Source organism: Stegastes partitus, unplaced genomic scaffold (genome assembly GCF_000690725.1).
Source record: "Stegastes partitus isolate 25-593 unplaced genomic scaffold, Stegastes_partitus-1.0.2 Scaffold7, whole genome shotgun sequence".
NCBI lineage: Eukaryota > Metazoa > Chordata > Actinopteri > Pomacentridae > Stegastes > Stegastes partitus.
The window spans coordinates 1,599,612-1,621,036 of NW_007577738.1; the positions used below are offsets into that span (position 1 = coordinate 1,599,612).

A 21,425-nucleotide genomic window follows, 5' to 3' on the forward strand; every position below is an offset into this window, starting at 1 on the left:
GTTAAGTCAAACAAGGCATAATGGTATTTATAGAAGTGTACATGTTGCAAACTAATGCAGAGATTTGCATGATTTTTAAAAATTTTTATTTAAATTATTTTTGCATTAAATACATAAGTAGTGATAAAGTGGCAAGTAGGAAAATAAAGCACAATTCTCAATTGACCCTCTATAATTTTTGATCTAAGTATGACCCAAAAGTAAAATTAAAGGATAAATTATTTAGTGTTACTTTTAACAGTCAAGTTCAATTTACAGTAAAGCTGTATGTATAAAATAAAATAAAGTATTATAATAATAATAATCTATACACATACTGATACGCATGGTCCTCAAATTAAACCATTCAATGAATAATCATACCAGAATAAGACTGGTATTCGTAAATATATATTTTTTCATGAAAAGACTAAAACCAACAAATTGTTTAACTGACAATTAAGATCTTACCCAGTCTGCATTGCTCAGCCCAAAACCCATTAATAAGTCCTGAAAATGGAAACCTTTCTTAAAAATGGTCATAAATATGTAATTTATGTTTGAAAACAGGCTTAATGATTTACTGAAACACCTCAGCACTGTAATCTCCAACAAAAGATACTACAATAAGCAAAAAGTGCATATGTTGGGGACTATTTTCAGCTGCGGAATAATACACGTTTACAGCATTTCAAATTGGTGTTTGTGGGACCGACTGTAAACAAATTACAGTCTGCATTTATGGTGATGAGGACATACAGTGTGCACTGTAACTGTGTCGCTTCTTCTTGAGGGAGTAAGATGTGTCAGACTTTGGAGCTAATATCTAATAATTCATTGTTGGTTTTGGTCTTCACATGGGTGAAACATCACCGTTTAGGATTGCATCCTCCGAAAAGCATAATACACTGCATGTTCAACATGTTCATAATTGTACAAAAATTGCACGCCCAGATGTCTGGACATCAAACAGAGAAGACACTGCTTACAAGGTGCAAGAAAAAAAGGAAAACATCTCTCAGAGTCTGTGATATCCAGTGATGTTTTTACACAGGAGCACCGATTCTACCCTCATATTTACAGCTCAACCTCTACGGTGTCATCATCGGGCTCATTGCCGGTGCTCAGGACAGATCCCTCAGTGTTGAGTCTTTTTGCAGGAGGCTCCAGAGGGACAGAAAATGGATCCATTTCAGCGGCCTTCTCCTGATGGCTGAGGAGTTTGGTGAGATTACAATAAGTAATGTGAATGAGAGGAAGAAGATTTGACACTCCATAAGGTTAAAAAAAAACAAAAAAAACAGGGTTTTTCCTGCCTCAAATTGGGCCTTTGGGGCCCTTTTTAGGGTACAGTGAATTAAATTAGTTTGTGTTACCTAATTTGACAGAAATCTGCATTTTCCAGTTATCTCTGATAATTTCATAAAATGTGTTATGCTTGAGTACATTAAACCCTAACCAACGAAAGAGATTTAAAAGTTGAATTGCTATTCTGATCGTCAGTTTTTATCATTTTGGTGCTGGCTAATTGCCCTTTTGGGGACGCCAGAAATTAATCTATGCAAAAAAAACTGTGAGCAAGTGAGAAAGCACTGCTGAACCTCACCTTGGACTGAAGCTAGGTCTGTGACCTTTGCTAACTTTGGAATCAACAGGGCTGAATGGACACGGGGACTTGCTCCCTAAAAAAAACAAAGAGAAAGCACTTGGTGACAATGCAGACATATTTCAGACTTAGATGAGTTGTGTCGTGCCATACCTTCCAGTTTGGGTTTGGAGAAAGGAGAGCGGTGGGGCTGGTAGGGCTTTCTGTCTGAGCTTACATAAGATACAGCATCCTCCCCTTCAGCTGCAGCCAATAGGGATGCACGGTAGTAAATAAGCGGCTGCCAGCACTCCTCCCTCAGGTCAATAATGTGCTCGGCAGTGTGCTTCTGCAGGTAGGAGAACCTGCACAGACACGAACAGACTTTCAGAAATTTCAGCGTTAATTATTTTGTAACCAAGCATGTTGCCTGCAGCACTTACACCGTCTTCTTGTCTGGTTTGAGCAGTTTGCTGGAGAACTCGCTGAGGATGGTCAGGTAGGAGAGGTACAGCGGTGTGGCTGTTGCCGGAGTCTGGCTAAACTCTTGGAACACAAACTCAATGCCGTTCCTAAACATATTACAAACATATGAATTTCAGGCACAAAAACTCACCAAAACAAATCCAAAACTGTGAGAAACAAGAATCCCTGCTGACCTGTGGATCATCACCACACACTCGCGAAACTTGACGAGGTCCCCGAAGGTGAGGGCGAATCGCCTGGCCAGCTCTTTAATGCTGGTGAAAGTCTGGACTCCTGGGTGAACTCTGCCGCCGCTCTCTTGTTCCCGTTTAAGTCGCATGAACAGCTGGGGAGTGCAGAGAAAAACGCATCAGCATCTTTCTGAATACCAGTGACAGCGTGTGGCTGCAGCTCATTTTTTTTGATATACAGAGTGACTTACCTGCTGCAAACTGAGCACCATTGTTCGAGCACTCTCTATCTTATCCACCTGCCTGGTCCTATACATGGTCTCCTTGATGATGTCTCCAAAGTCATTGTAATACTGAGGACAGAGAGAGAGAAAAAGATACAGCACACTGTATCCAGAGATATGTAGAACATCAACAGCAGCATTAGATGGAGACTAATTTACTGTCTTCTCATGTATTGCCATTCTGGAGGGATTGAAGCAAATCCCTCCATTGCACAATAAAAACTATTATAACCTGCTTCTCAGAGTGCAGCTTTATTTCCTTATACATGTACTCAGACATAACATATATCGATCAGCCACAACATTAACACCACTGAGAGGTTAATAATATATCACCTCGTTACAAAGCAATGCTCTGTTTTGAATCTTGGGTCCAGGCATTCATGTGGATCTTACTTTGACATGTACCACCCACAAAAACACTGTTGCACACCAATCACACCCCCTCAATGGTAACAGTACTCCCCGATGGCAGCACCTTCCCCTGAAGGACAATGCAGCTTGCCACACTGTGAAAACTACTCAAGGAATCACACATGGAGCCCACGGCGTTGATCCAAACTCCTCAGATCCTAGTCTGATCCAGCATATATGGGATGAGGTAATACAAGCCTGATCCACGGATGCTCCACCCTTCAACCCACAGAACCCAAAGGAGCCATTGCCAAGATCCCAGTGCAAGACACCACAGGAAACCCCCTGAGGTGCTGCGTTCGTGTCTCAGCTATACAGAACTGTTTTGGCAGCATGAGGGGAACATAAACAATATCAGACAGGTAGTCCACAGAGCTCTAACAACTGGACTTCTCTTTTTGGTTTCCTAAAGCTGTTTCTGTCTCATCTGAGAAGATTCTTCAGTTCCTCCTGATTGATTGGAAGTTCTAGATATATGTTGTTACAACCAAATCACATGGCAAATGGCCCATTAATGACCCAAGAGTCAGGGGCTTCGGGGTAAGAATGGTGTGATGGTGTGAAACTGCCATGTCAGGGATGACTCAGGGTGTCAATGGTCATGTTACCTTCTTGGGTAAGATCTCAAGACTGCAATATAAGTACCTGATGAGTGGTTTCGTAGGTGATTAAGAATGTACACAGATAGGCAGATGGTTTAATTTTGTGGTTGATTAGTGCATGCCCTCATTTTAAAAACATGAACAACACATATAACATATGGTAAAGACGTGTAAATTAGAAATAAAGATAGGCCTGGTTTGTTACACAGAAGACAGATATTATTTTGTATCCGGACGATGAAAAGTATTACTTTTTTTGGGAAACAGAATGCTTAGCAGTGTGACAAAAATCTAATGAGAAGCATAAACTGGGGCCAGATGGAGTCAGTAGCCAGCTAGCTTAGCTTAGCACAAAGACTGGAAACAGGAGGAAATTATTAGCCTGACTCTTTTTATAGGTAATAAACTCCACTAACAGCAGTTCTGAAGCTCTGTGTTTAACATATTATGTCATGTTTGTTTAACTGATGCAAAAAAAAAAAGTGCAGGGATGAAGTTGTGGGTTTAAAGGGAGCTATGTGTCCGTCTTCACAGTCTGCTTATTCTGTGTTTTAAATGTTGAGAGCAAGCTTACGTCAAACATCCGATTTGGCTCCTATGCTCAATTTCACTGTACATTTTTGCTTTTCTTTCTGTTGGAACGCCCTTTTAAACAAGCGGCATCCTGAAGCCAAAGCTTAAGTGATAAAAACTGCAGTTCCTGAAATGGTCACTGGAGGCTGCCTCCAAAAACAAACCAATCACCACAGACCCATATGTGAAAAACGACCAACTTTACAGCAGAAATAAACTCATTTACAGCCTGGTACAAAGACAGTTTTGGTCTCTATAGCTAATTTCCCCATTTATGAGAACTGTACAGTGGTGAATCTTTAATTTACTTACTTGTTTGAGTGTATAAAGGCTACACAAAGTTGCATAATTAAGGGTGTGGGTGGTGGTGTTGTCATAGGCAAGTCCATGGCCTGCAGATAACTGTATGGCACACCAGAGTCACACTCCACCTCTTTGCTCATTTTTGGATAAATTGAGAGTTGGGAAGAGTTAGGCACTACCAAGATGGGAACAGTAAGCTTCAAACCCTTCCTACAAAAAACCTGTGGGTGATATCCAGGGGGATCGTCCATCTCTATATACAGTCAGTGCCTTTCCCAATGTTTTCAGTTCTCATGCTAAGTTAAACCAACAGGCTGCTGACTGTAGCCTCAGATTTACCATTCAGATATGAGAGTGTCTGTTACAAGCAAATTAGTGTATTTCCCCATATTTCCCCAAAATGTCAAACCAATCCTTTGAGTAGTTAACCTTTACCTTCATGTAGTACATGAAGACCTCCACCGCCATGTTCATCTCCAGCACTCCATGCACTATGAGTTTGCAGTAGGCCGCAAGCAGATTTCTTCTCCTGTGAAGGTCCTCCAGCCTCTCCACTTCAGAGTTTTCACTGACTGAGGGAGCCCAGATGGAGTTGAAGCGTGTGATTGGATGTGAAGTGGTCGAGAGCGAGAGAGAAGGGGAAAGGGGGCGAAGAACGAAGAGTGATTAATCATGAGAAATCATATAAGAGAAAGAAAAGAACAAAGCAGAGGCAGGAAAGTGTTTTAGTTAGTTTCAGGACAATGGCTTTAGCAGGTGGAAATCAAAGATAACATAAGACTGGAGTTATGGTTGTGACACCATGTGGCTTCAATCTTTCACAAGGCTAATAAAATAGGCTCGGAGGTGAGCCAGAGTTGATGGAATTTTCTCACGGAAAGAGATTGCCCTGATTTTATGATTTAACTCAGTGCCCTTGCCCTCCGAGTGATCTCTGATCCAGCAGCTAATAGAAAACACTGTCTATATAACAAAATCGTTACCAGGCAAATCCAATAAAACAATAGCTTTTTATTACATGTTCAAAAACCAATAATCCTGTATTGTATTGGTTGAACATTTAAGAGATTCCCACCAGGACAGTTATTGACTTCTCTGGACTATCCCATATTTGGATGCAATATGTCTCTGAAAGCAGAAGCTATTGTAAAGATAATAAAATGTTTTAGTTACAGTGCGCTATGAATGAATTCATAAGTTTACCTGCAGGACTTCACAAAGAGAACACCCCTATGTATTTCCAACATGTCAATCTTACTTTCTTCATTTTAGAGCAGACAGGAGCATACTGCCGTCATCAATTTACAAGCTGCATCGCTTTGCATAACAAAGTCTAACATCCTTTCATACAAATTAGTCAACCCTGTTTCAGTCTGAGGATATTAACAGGGCTTCCTTTGTAATTGAGGGTCAATTGTCAGGTCAGGTTGGAAATCAGACCCCATTTACAGTCAGCAGGCAGCTCTGTAGTGACTTATTAAGGCAAATGTGTGGCCGTGCATTTAATATCTGCATGTTTTTACTACAGCGAGCTGCTCCACTGGATCACTGCTTCATTTAGAGAACCGGCAGAGTGAGAGTGCCATCTACTGTGCAGTACTACAGTGCTGATTCTATCGGGCATGTTTGCAGTACTGCAAAGTAGTAGAAGTACAATTTTTAGGAACTCTTACTGTCATTTTATGCTACTTTAAACTTTTTACTCTGCTAAGTTTATTCAATAGATTTAGTTATGATTTACATTAAACAAACCATAACCTTTAAAGAAACAATCTAGTGGTCAAATTAAACCAGCGGTTCCCACACTTTCTGCCGTTTTGCACCCTTTACTACGAGCCGAGCCGTGGGGCCTCCCTGTCATGTTTCAGGTGTCTATGAGTTGTTGAGCAGTTCCACCAAAGAGGCATTTCCCTCTGAACTCCTCAGATGGTTTCATTTAACTAAATGTTCGAGGCCCAAAGAGGTCAAATTATAAACTGCATCACTAAAAAAAAGCAAGGATTAGGTAAAAGTTTGAAAAATTACTACAAATGTGCGCATCAGATCTTCGTTTCCGGACCTATTCATCTTTTCACGATGCCTTCAGATCTGAACTTGTGAGCCTTCGTAGCCTTGTTAAAGTAGCTCCACATCAACCTGCTACAGCACAACAAGTCAGCCTACGCTCTGACGCATCAGTAATAGAAATCCGATCATGTAGGTTAAAATAATATACCAGTTGTAGCGCATATTGAGCACTTAGGTTCTGCTGTTGCTTTTGTTTCTCTGCTTGCATCTGATTTTGAATGCATCACTTTTACTTGTAATGGAGGACTTTGTTGTTTTGTTGTTTTTACTTTCAAGATTATGATACTTGTTCCACCACTGTTTCTTTGCTGCATGTAATGGCCCTTCTCTCTCCTAACAACCTCTCCTCTGTTCACTATCAGATAAACAAAAAAATGTCATGCTTGAAAAAAAATAACCTATTTATATAATAATTTGTGTTCCATACTTTTTCAAAAAACCCTGCTCACATCTCTAAATCAGTCTAAAGTTGACACAGGGACAACAGATGAATGTAAACAGCCGATGTACAACTCTGAACATCCCACTGCACAGTGAAACCTCCAAAACTTTTCAAAGTGAATATTCAAAACATGTTTTCAGATGAAGAGGAAGTCTGTGTTTTCAGCTTTTTATAGATTAAGATCTGCACGAAGGTGGAAGTGAAAGACAAAATCCTGTAAACATGCTCAGGTCTCACCCCTGCTCTGGCTGTCACAGTCTGAGCCGACAAAGACGTGCATGCACACGAAGGTCAACAGCGCCCTCTGCAGCTTGGGACTGGTTGTGTACAGCAGTGGACCAAAGGAAGTAGGATCCCAAACATGTAGCTGGTAGGAATGAGCCGTCAGGACGTCACACACACCGAGAAAAGCCTAAAATGGAAGAATGAGAGGATGTAAGAAAAGTTAGACGGAGAAGAAGAAGATGCGAGAAGGATCAGCTGGTGCTTTACGTTTTACCTGTTGCCTCACGCCAAGGTCGCAATGTGACAGACAACGATAACTTCTTTCACAGAAGAGACGCAGCTGGAGCCTCTGAGCCACAGCCTTCTCCTGAAATACACAAAAACACACACAAAGAGGAACAAAATGTGAAGCATTTTATCGTCAAAGTTTTCTAGACATCCTTTCTAGAAATAGTGTTTCTCTAACTCTGTGTCAGTTTCTGCACTTGCATATTGACACAATATACTCTTTAGTTAATTTCTCTTTTCTCATCTGTTGGGATGGAACCAATTTAACATTTAATCACTTATTTGGTTTATTGAATATGATAGAATAGTTTATAGAACTCCATCTTCCAACAAACAGTCTCAAACCTAAAGATACTTAGTTTAATGTCACAGAAGAAACCCCCCAAAAATGTTTTAAAAAATCATATTAAAGCATCTGGAACAATAGAATTTTTTTTACATTTGTGTCTATATAGTTCTTATATTAATCAAAGTTATTTGCTAAAAAATGTTCTGTATATTAGCTCATCAACTGATATATCTTTGCAACCTTTATTGTTCTTTATGCTGATCGGTAATTGTGATCTTAAGACTGCTCTTCTACTGTAATACTGTAGGCAGGGACCAATAATAGACAAATAATGCAGTGAAATCAATAAGAAAATGAAAAAAAATAAGCAATAACAGTGACTTCTGTTAAAATAATCAGTTTTTCAAAGGCATGAAACATCTCTGTTAAAAAATAAAATTTAAAAAAAATATAGCTGTTTAATTACAAACAAATTATATTCTTATTTATTCAAGTGCATACTTTTAAAAAAATCTTTCATAACATTTTATAATTCTATAACTTAAGGGGACAGTTTCAGGAGAATTCTTCTGATTTAACATGATGTTTAACTGTGACTTTGTCGAACAGCACTCATAAAGCAAACAAAAACAACTAAACAAAGACCAATAAATGTAAGTTTTAAGAAAGATATTGATGCTGGCAATGCATACAATGCTTTCTGTGTATGTATACATACACAGTTGTTAATGTCCCATAGCTTCATGCTCACAGTCATACAACAAGCATCAGTGTCAGTGGTAACTCACTCTGCAGGTTAGAGTTTCGCCGCTCATGTTGAGAGACCAGAGCATGACGTAAGACAAACACTGCAGCACTTCCAGCAGCACCTACAGACAAGATTAGACGCAAACACTGAGGACAGGTGTGATGACAGCGGCTGCGTTCGGTTATTCAGAGGCAGCGGCGGTACCTCAGGCGGAGCTCCTCCCTGGTTGCTCTCCACTGACAGGAGGGGGGACAGCAGATCAAACAGACTCCACCCAGAGAGGTCGTGACAGCTACCACAATACCCCAACAACACACATGTACAGCACGTAAGTACACATCAGCGGCACAATACGGTGGACTCAAACTTCATTGTGAACAACTGTCAAATCTTACTTGTGGAAAGCCCTGAGTTTCTTCAGTGTCGCTAGAATTTCTCTTAATTTGTCCTCATCAGCAGAGAAACAGTCACCCTACATACAAAAGTGGAAAGTGACAAGTTGTCTTGTTAAGCAAGAATCTTTATTAATTGCATTTTATTTGTGGTTCCAAACCCTCATGGGTTGTGACCTCAATTGAATTGCATTTCCCTTCTGGGTGCCTCCATCTCTAATCATCAGGGGCCTTTTGCTCAGCCGTCACTGATATGTTTGAAACATTTTTTTTAAATCATAAATTATGGTAATGGTATCTGTGAAATTTCAGCTTCATACGTCAAGTACCTCCTAAATTTTGTTTCAAGAAATGCCTGTTGACCCACTTTAAGTACGTCTTTTTGCACATTGAAATTTGAGCCTTTGGGATCATCAGCATCTCAAAAACTATTAAAGATAGAAGATAAAAAACCTGAAATTTTTACTGTTATTTATCATTATGTCATTAATTCAGAACCTGCAATACTGTCATTTTGTCGCTCCAGACCTCCATTCTACTCAGACTATATTTTTGTTTTGTGGTACAACTCATCATATCTGCTCAACTAGTTATTAAAGCTCAGCAAAAAATACTTCATCTTCATTTTTGTGATCAGGTATTTCATATTACAAGCATTCTATATTTTTTTGTTTGTATTTTTGTGACATGCCACAGCATATGGTTCAGAAAACATCACTAGTTGACTATACATTATCAATTTCCTTGCTAATGTGTGCTCAAAGTTTAGAATTTTTAATCACTGCTTCAACTTATTTTCATGTTTCAACTCACCCATAATCAGAGATTATTTGATCTACTTGTCGAGTATTGACAGATGACAGATTCTGAATCACAGGCATGATGAGTAATAACAGCGAAAAAATCTGGCTTTCATCTTCAATAGCTGCTAATATTTAGTTATTTAAACATAGTCATAAATTTCAATGTGCAAAAAACAAGCTCGAAGTGGGTCAACAGGCAATTCTTTTTTAATAAAATATACTGCAAAGTATTTAATAAATCAAGCCAAGATTTCACAAAATCTTTATAAATATCCATGTTTTATGCTATAAAATTTCAGGCAAATCAGTTGAGCAGAAACTGTCCTAAAAATTTGCTGATCTGACATGGAATGACCCTTCTCGAATTGTTAAATTGGAAGACTATGTCACCAGAAGATATGGAAATATCCTATGTTTTACAAGAAAAAAGTATCTGATAACCCCTTTTTTTTTTTTCTTGGGACTCCCTGGCCGAGTAAATACAAGTATGACAGATATAGAAAAACAACATCACAGGTTCAGAACACACCTTTGGTGCGACAGAGAAACAGTGCTCCTCACCTTGAGTGAGTCTCCCAGCAGTGCTGTCAGTTGGTCCACCCAGCGCTGGACCAGACAGTCTCTGGCGCTTCGGGCTGCGGAGCACCAGGAAGTTTCCTCCCCACACAGACTGAGGTATGTGCGGGCTGCTGCCTCCAGAACAGCAGGGCCTGAATGGAGGTCCAGAACAGCTTCCATCTCTGCCATCAGACTGGACACCATCTGTGGAAACGATACAGGAGCAACTCTTTTAAAATGAGTGAACTAGTAATGGGAAAATAAAGAAAATCCACATCACAGTGTTATTCTTTACTTTTTGGACTCAAAAGAAACTATTTAAAGACACGTTTGGTATTTAACATTGTTTTAAAGAGCACATGATTTATAATCTAGTAGAACAAAACAATAGATCAAGGAAACAATTGGCCTTGTTAAAGAGGTTTGAATCATTTTCTCTGTTCAGCTCATATTAGGTTAATTTCACTATTAATACTCTCCACTGACAACAGGGCCACAAAAATGAAGAGGATCTACATTATTCTGACAATGCTGACAAAATCAATTAATTATTCAATGAGCTGATCAACAAAAAGTTAATTCATTGCGATTTTGATGTTTGATTAATCATTTTAAGTAATTTCTCTGAACACTGCAAACATATAACAGCTTAGAGGCAAACAGATGTCAGTATTTGCAGTTTTATTTCCGTTTCATGTCATTAAATTAGTTTCTCAGCTTTGCTTTTATTCACATTTGTTCATTTGATATTTATCATTGTTTTCTTTAGTACATAATTAATAGTCTAATGAAAAAATATAGCATAAACATCAAATAATTGCTCTAGATAGAGATAGTCATTTAATGATAAATTTCCCCATGGGCTGCATGGGCTGTGGTTAGCACTGTTGCCTCGCAGCAAGAATGTCGCCGGTTTGTGTCCCGGTGAGGACACTTGGGATCTTTCTGCGTGGAGTTTACATGTTCTCCCCGTGCAGCGTGGGTTCTCTCTGGGTTCTCCGGCTTCCTCCCACACTCCAAAAACATGCTCAGGTTAACTGGTGATTCTAAATTGCCTGTAGGTGTGAATGTGAGTGTGCTTGGTTGTCTGTCTCAAAGTGTGGCCCTATGATAGACTGGTGACCTGTCCAGGGTGTCCCCTGCCTTCACCCTAAGTCAGCTTGGATAGACTCCAGCCCCCCGTGGATGGATGGATGGAATTTCCCCATTATTACCCTTATTTTTATAATACATTGATAGTTATCCCTTCATTTTAAGTTTCTGGATCAATACTAGTGGCTCAATAATCGTTTCACAGTTCAAATATCTCTGGCATTTAACATTTCATGGTTTCAATGCATTGGTGTAACACTGTAGTGGTAATAAGCTAATTAAATATGAGGCAAGTGCATCGCCACATTATTTTATATTATTATATATCTTTTATTATATAAACATAGTTTGTGTAAATTGATAAAAAGAGGTGCAGACCTGTGTGTTTTCAGCTTGTGGACACTCTGGGAGGAAGTGCTGAGGAATCCTCATCAGGGAGGCTACAATGTCATAGCTACTTGAAAACTGCACAAATATCACAAAAGAATAGACACCGTCATTGTATAAAAGGCCAAAAAGTACTTGTGCAGCACAGAGATCTGCATACAGAATCAGTGACTTATATATGAGCTGTAACATGGAATAAATACCTTGGACAGTAACTTGGGAAGCACCGCGAGGAGATGCTCGGTGAGCTTTAAACAGTCGTCAGTCTGAATCTTCTTTTCCCTGGCGTTCGTTACCTGGAGCATAAAACCATGAAGGCTGATCAGATTTAAAGCGGGATATTCGTAGCTGATGTCTCACACATGGGGATGGATCTGTCACTAACCTTCTTGGCTCCACTCCTCCCTGCCAGCGCTGGTCCCTCTGAGGCCTGACGAACCGACGCGACCAGGATCTCTACCAGTACTGCTTGTTCTGCCAGTGTAAAACCTACAAAGACCAGCAAAGGCCTTTAATGAACATGATATTCTCTCCGACAGAGGCTATTTTATGGTGGATTTCATTCAAGATATGATCAAGTATGAACATAATGTCTTGTATTATGTTATGGGGAAAAAATGTTTCCTGAAAACCAATGTGAAGCTGTTCCAAGCACCTTATAACATGTGGATGAGCAAAAAAATGCTTTTAACAAACAAACATGCTGAAAGCCCACATATCTCTTTTAATAGACTAAAATTCAAGTCGGATTAAAAATACCAAAAATGAATACTGGTTTGGCTAACACATGCTCTGAAACTTGAATGAAGAAAAAACCAAAACACTGTATTATCTTCTTACATGCTTATTAGAAAAGCTAAGATGCAAAACAATTATGTTTTTAAGAATTTCACAGAAAAGACTAAGGCCTTGGTGTCACAATCCAGTATTGCTGTCCCTCTTAGTGGAGAAGTCTAATAATCAAGCAGACGAGGACATTTTTTTCATAAAATAATGGCATGCTGTTGTGTTTTATTCATCTGGGGCATCGTAAGAATATTCACAAATGTGCTTCAGTTATCAAGGCTACATCCAAAATAACACATTTTTCAAATGTTATCTCTGTCCAGACAAGCATTTTAGTCTAGACATAACAATAATAATAATCTCTGTCAATGCTAACACACCTGAAAATACATGTCACAAGATCATTCATGCAAACTGGGCATGTGCGTGCTTGTATAAACAGGAAGTAGAGGGCTGCTCTGGTTAGTTGTACCCTGCATTCCAAATCTCATACTTATTGTTTTTTCTCACTTACAGTACGGATTGTAGCTGCAATCACAAACGACATACTGTTGCATGCAGTATGCACACAATCAGGGATACTTTGTCATAATATCGCACTTTAAGCTTTCATCGTCTTGCTCATACATATCGCAGTTTCCAGTGTAAAATCAACTGTCTGTACTCTCTTGACAGCTCAAGCTTGTTACTCAAGTGAGACATTGCTAGACAGAGGATTGTGGGTGAGATCGGCCAGAAAAGCACGCTGACTTACATACTGTAAAATGAGACCTAATGCATAGTAGTACGACATCCTGGTATTTTGGCACGCTGCATTTGACATGCTATGTATTAGGACTTAATAAACCTTCTTTCAGGCAAACTATATAGTATGATAGTACAGATATTGGAACGCACCCTTAGGCCCAATGCCAATCTCCACCCTAATGCCAAAAAACTAAATCCTCACAGACTTAAATGACACCACAGCTGTAGAGTTTGAGTTTGTGAGCATATAAAAAATCGCCATCTGTTTGTGACATGACATTGACATTACTAATAAAATACAAAAGGATGAACATCTTTAAATCCAATGTGGACATCTGACTGAAAATACAAACAACTCTACAAACATGCAATAAAGATTTCTTTCTTGCACCATCCATGCTTGGTTTGTGTACATTTTGTGAGGGCACAGCAATCATGTTTACATTTCTCCAGTTTTGCTCAGTCCCTCAGGAAAGTCTACTAGTATCTATTAGTGTATTATTATTGAACACTCTGCATTACGTGGTCAATGTCTCACAGCTCGTTCCCAAACAGCAGCATCACAAACTCATGGTCAACCTGCCATTCAGACCCATTTCACATCATGATTGACCAGCTGTGAGGAGGTAGCAAAGGACTGTACTTCTCTCTCTACCTCTCTTTTTTTTCATCGTAGTATTTTTCATGTTTACAATAACTGCTAAAGCACTTGTGATGTCTGACTTAATCACTTGAGCCCCTTCTTTTCTGGTATAACCCAGCACTTGACTCTTGAGCTTCTCCACCGGAGCTGCTCAATGACTCCGACAAGTGAGTTCAAGGTGAAAGTACCTGAGGTTTCTATGTAAAACACTGCCATCCTGTACACTATGTACTACAACACTGAACTGAATGAATTATTGTGGCAACCAAATTCACACCTAATGTATTTACTTTCTGCCACTGCCACGATTTAACAGTGGGCTCACACTAAACCGTCACGCACTGAGAGGGAACACTTAGGGAAGGAGACACAGTGAGGGAACAGACCCTATCAGTAAGCGAATATAGATGTTTCTGTCATAGTTTCCAAAAGTCTCAGTTTTTACCCTGTGTACACGTCAAAAACTACAAGTGGTGTTCCTGAAAATTGGTCTTCATGTGGACAAAAGGCCAAAAATACAGAGAAAAAACTAAAAGTACCGATGTACATCTGGACAAGTCTTAATAAACACAAAACCAAAAACAAAATTCTGCTTTTACCTAATAATACTGGAGAGGCTATTACAATTTAATCAAGTAAATGAGTGGGCAAACACATCCTTTGGTTGAATAAAAACTGAAAGGGCACCTCATTACAGTACACTAGAATAAATACTCAAAAACACACACGTCTTCTTACCTGCACTGTGTGAGGTAGAGTCCTGCAACAGTGTAGATGTGAGAGTGGGCCAGTCTTTGAGCAGAGCTCCACCACAGTCCCACAGACTGTCCACCAGGTACACCACGTGCTTGTGCAACTAAAAACATGCACGTACAAACAAATTAGTGCAACCATCATGATGATTAGTTCAAACTAGAGCCTTGAATAGAAACAATTAGTGTCTGTTCACCTCACACTCCTGGTAGAACTGCAGCAGAGCTTTCAGTCTGGCAAATGTTTGTTGTTTATGTGCTTCCTCTTCATTCATTCCATCCTGAGTATCCGACGTAGATGCAACAGTACTGAGAAGTCTGGCGAAGACAAACAAAATCTAATATAAATGCTGTTTGAGGGTTTGTTTTTCAAGTGATGGAGGCGATTGTACCTTGAGAAGAGCAGCTCTCCTGCAGTGGCAGCTAGAGGGCGCTGTGAGGAGTAAACAAACTGGAGGAGCTGCTTGTAGTCTTCAGGAGTGAGCACCTCATCAGATGTTCTGCGGAGTGAGGAGGAGTTTGATGCAAAAAGGCAGAAGAATGCAGAACATAATGTAAATCTGATCACAGCAACAAACAAACTCACTTAGAGATGAGTAGCAGTAGTTTCATGGTCTGCACTGCCACTTCGTTGTCCTTATCCAGGGTCATGGAGATTATTCGGTCCTGGGACATAAATTGGAAAACATTATGCATGAGCGGTTCTGAAAACAGACACCTGAAGCTCAGCTCTGCAGGGCTTCAAGCTTTAATTTACCATATCATTTGGTCTCACTGCTTTTATCAAGCCAATTTCCAGCAGTAAATGACAAATATTAGCAGCCAGCTGGTGAAGAAAGTCTAGCAGGTACTCAGATATGTTTCTGAGGAGTTGTTGGAGACCAAAACAGAGCCAAAAGAAGCCAAGATATTGTACTTGAATTCGTCAAGTGAACACAAACAACATTATTCCTTTGTGTAATCAAGGTAAAATAAATAAATAAATAAAGATTTTCAACAACGGGAATCTGTTTGGAGCCTTGATTACCTTGAAGCGGCTGGTGAACAGGTCAAGTTTAGTCAGGAGGAGAGCATCTCCATACAGACCCTGCAAACCTAACACACACTTGAGACGCACATCAGGAACCTGAAAGATAATATACACGAGTCTTCAGCTTGTTTTCAGTTTCATGAGAGAGGGGACAAGAAGGGCCTTTTCTAGCATAGATCACAAGCTTCTTTATCATCCACAACACTTAAACAACTTTTTAAAAAGTGATCACATGCTCACCTTGTCGTGCATCATCCAGCCCACGTACTTGAGGTAACTATCATTGAGGAATGCAGAACTGTAGAGCTTCATCCACAAACCCAACTCCTCCATACAGATGGAGCGTATTTCCGGAAGCACATCACTGTACAAACACACAAAGCCCAATGTGAATAACTAATACTGTAACATAAAATAGATTTAAATTTAAGCTGATAAAGACTATGTCAACAAACCACACCGATATCTCTTGAGAAAAACTCCTTTGAAGATGATGTCCATCATGCTTTCGACCTCCGCTCGCTTCTCCTGCAACTTGAGGAGCACCAGGAAAGGCAGAGAGAAGCCAAACATTTAGTATCATACAGCTCATTCATACAAAGCAAAGACGAAATCCTCTAAATGTGTGAATGGTGATATGGCTCTTACCTCTGTGATCTTCTTCTGAATTCTCTCCAGCTGCTGTGAGCTTTTCTGTCTGACCGTCTTTGTCTTTTGCACCTCGTGCAGTTTCTGACTGTTTTCAATCCCCACGCTCAGACTGAGAGCGACGCCCACCAGTGCGCTCAGCAGCTTCACAGCTTAACAGAGAAAACCACATCGAAAACCACAATACACATTAGTTTATCCACGACACATTTATCTATCTCTGTATTGGCGTTGTTTATCTCTTACCTGCCAGCGTGCATGTGTGTCTGAATGCTCGTACGTAAGAGTTTGACAGCTCGGTGAGCAGAGAGATGAGGGTGTTCATCAGGTAACTGTCAAAGATGACGCTGTGCTGACATTGAGAAACCAGAACCGACACAAAGTCGCAGAACTCGGTGTGAAACCAGCGACCGTAAGGTCCAGACTGTATGAGGGGATACTCTGCACTATCCTACAGTTGAGAAGAAGGTAAGAAACAAAAAACAAAACAAATCACAAATAGCAGTAAATTAATGGTAATGGGGGTTCTGTATTCCTAAATACAGTGCCATGACTGTTGATAAAGTGCAGTTTTACCAGTAATAATGTGCAACAGTACACTGTTTTCCTGACAGTTACAGTTTTTCAGCAAGTTCAAGCTTCTCATTTCATAACGGGATCCATAAAGGCCAGAATATCAGACCCAATTCCACCCCCAACATTCACAAATCGATTGACTTTGAGGCACGTTTCTGCTAAGTGTGTGAAGGTTGTCCTTCTGTCAAATCTTGAAGTGCATAAAGGCTGTGATGTGGACTTTTCAATGCCAGCATGCACCCTTTGTCTGAGTCTGCATGTCCGCGATCGTTCCTGAGTTAGCTGCCCATAGTTGTACTGAAATGTGACAAGTCATGCCCCCTTCAGAATGCACACAAATAAATCATGGATGGTGCAGGGAGAAGGAAAGGATTGTAGTTCTCTCTATAGCCCTCTTTTGTCTATTTGTAGCACTTTTCACAAGTACAATACTATGACTATTAGTGCTACTACTAGTATAACCACTGCACTTCTAGTTTTTGATGTGATCGCTCGAGCCACTTCTTGTCTAGTAAAACCCAGCCCAAAACTCTTCAGCTGCTCCTGTGCAGCTGCTCAATGGCTTCATGAGTTCACATGCAACTCATAAAGACTTGTGAGTTGCAGGTGAAAGTGAAAGTAACTGACACTGATACGCAGAACAGTGTTCCTGCAAAACCGGATTCAGGCTCAGTGAACCAACCCCATGAAAGTAAATGCACTGCGACACTGAGCTGAAATCAGAGAGGAAACAAAGGCCGCATTTCCACCTTGTAACCTGTATTTAGCTAGTGCCATTTTATAGTCACTGTGAATGTGAAATCTAAGCATAAAACTTGCACACTACATTAGAAAAACTCCAAATTTCCAACATTTGACAAAAAAACATGCAATCAAAACTGCAAAGATGACGAGAAATCAATCTGTTGGTAGTTTTGACACTTCAAAACACAATTTAGTCATTTTATTATCTATGAAATATTATACGGCAAACATTAAAAAAATGTTCCCTTAGCTTTAAAGATGACAGAGAAACACATTAAATACACAAAGTAGTAGAGAATGTGCAGGTACTGACCGTATCCATGGGCCACGTGACTGTGAGGATCCATGGAAAAGCCAGAAACTTCTTATACTGCAGACCAGAATCCTGAAACACACAATCATATCGACTTAATTGAAAATGTGCCAAAACAAGCTGCAGATATAAAGAGGTCACATGACATCCTCTCACCTCATCCAGCTCTTCCACCATCTTACTCATGACATCCCTGTCCTCTTTGCTCTGACACATCTCTGCTGTGACCACACCTGGAAAAAACAGGAAGTACAAAACTATAAACCCAATTCAAGCAGCTATTTGCACATGTGCATGTCTGCTCTTTCACTTGCCTTTGCACCCAGAGCACTGGATGAAGAAGCTGATGAGGTCGAGGAGAGAAGAGTCTCTGTCTGCTACATACGCCTCAATCCAGTCATCTATCACCGCCTGCTCAGGCATCGCAGGAGAGTCAGTGAGTGCGTTTTTATTCGATAGGATATCATCTTTATGCCAGCTAGTATCTTTAGGCATAAAGACAATAAGGGATTTTTGGTAAGCTGCTGCAAATGTTTACATGCAATTCTGCAGATCAAGTGCTACTTTATTGTCATTTAACAGTGATTTTTGACAAAGGAGGTTGGACAGACATTGGACATTCGCCTGTGAACAGTTTTGATTTCCAAATTACAAAACAATCCACATGTCCATTACTGAGGCTGATCATTTTACCTGCATGGCACTCCTGCCCATGGTGATGACCTCAAACAGCGTGACGGCCTCCACATGCTTCTGTTTGCTGTGGCCGCCTCCGGCTCTGCTGACGCTGCTGCAGCCGGCTTTGGCACTTTTGCGTTTGACATTCTCTGAGCCTTTGTGCGCTCTTTTCCTTCGTCTCTGTGGTGTTTGGAAACGTGAGATATAAGAAAGAAAGGATATAGATGCTTGAGAAATAAGCTTCTACCAGCGTTCTACATTCTAAACTGGCCAAACAAAAAATTTCTGAATGAAGGACTTTGCTGTGTGAGCACTGACGCACCTCTGTTATCAAAGTGGAGTCAGTCAGACACCTGAAACTTTGCTCGTCCACCTGCACCAACTTTATCATACTTCAGTAACACTTGTAGCTTTCAGCATAGGGTAGTGCTCTTTTATTTATTATAAATGAGTAAATGAAAGTTTTTGCTTTATCAGTATGAGCATTTACAGTGTATAAAAATACATTGAAAATACCTAATGAAGCGTATGTTTTCTCATTTCCTTTCAGTGAATATAAAGGCTGTTTCTGCTGCTATTCTCTTCCTCACTTCAGTTTTCCCACACTGTCAAAAACTATTTGCTCTCAATTTCAAGGTCACTACTCTCTGATCTAGCTGCCTGCTGTCTCCTAGACTTTGTTCTTAAAAATAATAGTAATTCTGTCCCTCTTCCTCCCAGGCCACTGATCCTACATCCCTCCTCCTCTCCATCTCCACCTCATCCAGGCTGTCCAGGCCTGTCTCAGTCAGTCTCCATCAGCCATCTGCTTCTCAATCTAACTGCCTGAATATTTCAATTTAGCAGGCTCATGTTTCTGCAATACACTTTGGTTCTCTACTCTCATACGATACTGAGAAATGCTCAGAAATGTCAATTAGAATTTCTCTGAGTTTCTGTTTTTTCCAGCTAACAATCCAAAACCTGAACATAATCAGTTGACAGCCATATCTTGACTAAGAAAAGCAGCACCTCGTCATGTCTGAGAGGCTTAAAAATCAGAGATTTGTTGTTATTTTCATGAAAAACTAATATGATAATTAATCAATTAGCAAAATAGTTTTAGGTCAACTTTGTCAACCATTTCAGCTCTGAAAACATCCATAAAACCCCAACAACTGGTCTTAATTGTATCTTTTGCAGCTGTGCATCAAAACAACCTTTGTGAAAAAGACTGCTTATGATAACAAACTATGCAAAATCCACCAGAAAAGCATCATATGCTTCTTCAAACTGCTTTTCTACAACCCTGCTTCTATTTTCAGCAAAAAAACATGCATGCATGATCAGCGCATGACACCTACCACACTCTTTTGTCTGTTCTCGTTCCCTGAGTCATCCTCTGAGTGATTGACAGCTCCAGAGGAGGTTGCCTCTGCATGAGAGTTCGTACTGTGAAGACAAAAACATGACATGTTGATTCCCTGTATAGAAAATAAAGTTTGTAGGAATTCATGGAAACACTGCCAGCTTATATGTTTGGTTGTTTTTTGATTTTTTTTCTTACTTCTGCTCTGAGGACCTGGATGCAGCTGTCGCAGTGGGCTCTGGTATCATGTCCTCCTCAGATGTTTACACAGGGCTCAGGTGTGTGTCTCTGCATCTGACAACACAGTATGACAAGTAGATGTTTCAGACAACCTGTGTAACCAAAATCATGCAAACGGGATCACTAAAAAAGCGTCATCTTGTTCGAGAGATTTGTTGAACCATAACTCTTTTTCAATGGAAAGGGGGTCGCAGGGAGTCCACCTCCAGCTGGCAGGGTTGCTCAAGGACACTTCGGCACACTGGATGCTTGGCCCCATGAGAGTTGAACGAAACACCTCACTATGCTGACACTAACTAGCATATATCGTCTCAGAAACGAAGATGTGCGTAATATTTTCCAGCTGTAACGTCAGTCACTTGGTTCACAGACTATAATGCCCACAAATTAAAACTCACAAGTAGACAAAGAGACGTAGAGGTCGATTCTAAACTTTTCAAACTTACCATTTTTACACACATTCATCTTTCTGTGATGTTCAGTCATGTGCAGTTTTCCTTCAGAAGCCTGTCAGACTCGTATAATTCAAATGTTTCCACGGATATCCTCCTTCTTTGCCCCAGCTCTCACAGTCAAGTTGCCGGACAGCCTAACACATTCTGATTGGCTACAGAGCTGAAATGGGGTTATGTGATTGCTTGATCAGAAATGTCACTCACAGTTAAGTCCCTCCCCCGGCGGCTGTGACAGACGGGCACCGTCCGGTTTGGTTTTCTGCGTGCCGAAGCTCTGCGAACATCTGCAGGAGTAGACTCGGGAGGGTTTTTGCTTCCACACACCACAAATAAACAACATTACATCAAAATGTAATTGTGTTATTGTTTCTGCTGTTGTTTTAGTGTAAAATATCCTGCACACCAGGTCTTGAATGCGTCTCCTGTGTATTATAAGTAGTTGTTAATTCAGCAGGGAGCTGTTATGGTATTCTCTGATTTAACATGTGGCAGGTTTTGAACAGCAGGAGGCGCTGTTTACTCATGTTAGGCTAGCAAAGTTGCCCTATATGTAACAGGTGGGACTACAAATATGGAGATACAGTATAGTAAAGTAAAATATCACCATCGTGATAAAGGTTTTAATCTTTTTTTTGTTTGTTTTCCAATCTGAAATCCCTAAACAGTGGCCCTACTTATTACATGCAACAACATGCAAAAAACATATTTTGACGGATATTGCGATTGTGATATTTTTGTATTGATTTTCGTTACAAAGAATTTGGGATGTTCAGGCCCC

General features: G+C 40.1%; 1 protein-coding gene across 1 annotated transcript; it reads right to left on the reverse strand.

Annotated features, from left to right (window-relative positions):
- Nucleotides 1–69: 69 nt before the first annotated feature.
- Nucleotides 70–20,758, reverse strand: LOC103357720 (cohesin subunit SA-2). Its single transcript, XM_008282394.1, has 32 exons — nt 20,639–20,758; nt 20,151–20,246; nt 19,948–20,035; nt 18,620–18,784; nt 18,241–18,337; nt 18,083–18,159; nt 17,927–17,998; nt 16,540–16,744; nt 16,294–16,445; nt 16,106–16,179; nt 15,886–16,009; nt 15,643–15,741; nt 15,202–15,281; nt 15,008–15,115; nt 14,813–14,933; nt 14,602–14,719; nt 12,073–12,176; nt 11,891–11,983; nt 11,679–11,765; nt 10,212–10,412; nt 8,851–8,927; nt 8,660–8,747; nt 8,496–8,576; nt 7,405–7,497; nt 7,143–7,317; nt 4,832–4,968; nt 2,472–2,573; nt 2,224–2,375; nt 2,008–2,136; nt 1,739–1,929; nt 1,586–1,661; nt 70–1,192 (listed from the first exon to the last, which is right to left on the reverse strand). Exons 2-32 carry the CDS (start codon nt 20,198–20,200, stop codon nt 1,057–1,059), a joined length of 3,552 nt encoding a protein of 1,183 aa, XP_008280616.1. The 5' UTR covers nt 20,201–20,246; nt 20,639–20,758; the 3' UTR covers nt 70–1,056.
- Nucleotides 20,759–21,425: the final 667 nt, after the last annotated feature.

Bases quoted from the DNA above. Each gene is read 5' to 3' on its own strand.
- LOC103357720 (XM_008282394.1), bottom strand. From the start codon at position 20,200: ATGATACCAGAGCCCACTGCGACAGCTGCATCCAGGTCCTCAGAGCAG. The intron at 14,934-15,007 runs GTACAATCGCCT...TGTCTTCGCCAG, and splicing joins GGAGAGCTGCTCTTCTCAAG to ACTTCTCAGTACTGTTGCAT. The intron at 1,662-1,738 runs GTATGGCACGAC...TGTTTTTTTTAG, and splicing joins CTCCAAACCCAAACTGGAAG to GGAGCAAGTCCCCGTGTCCA.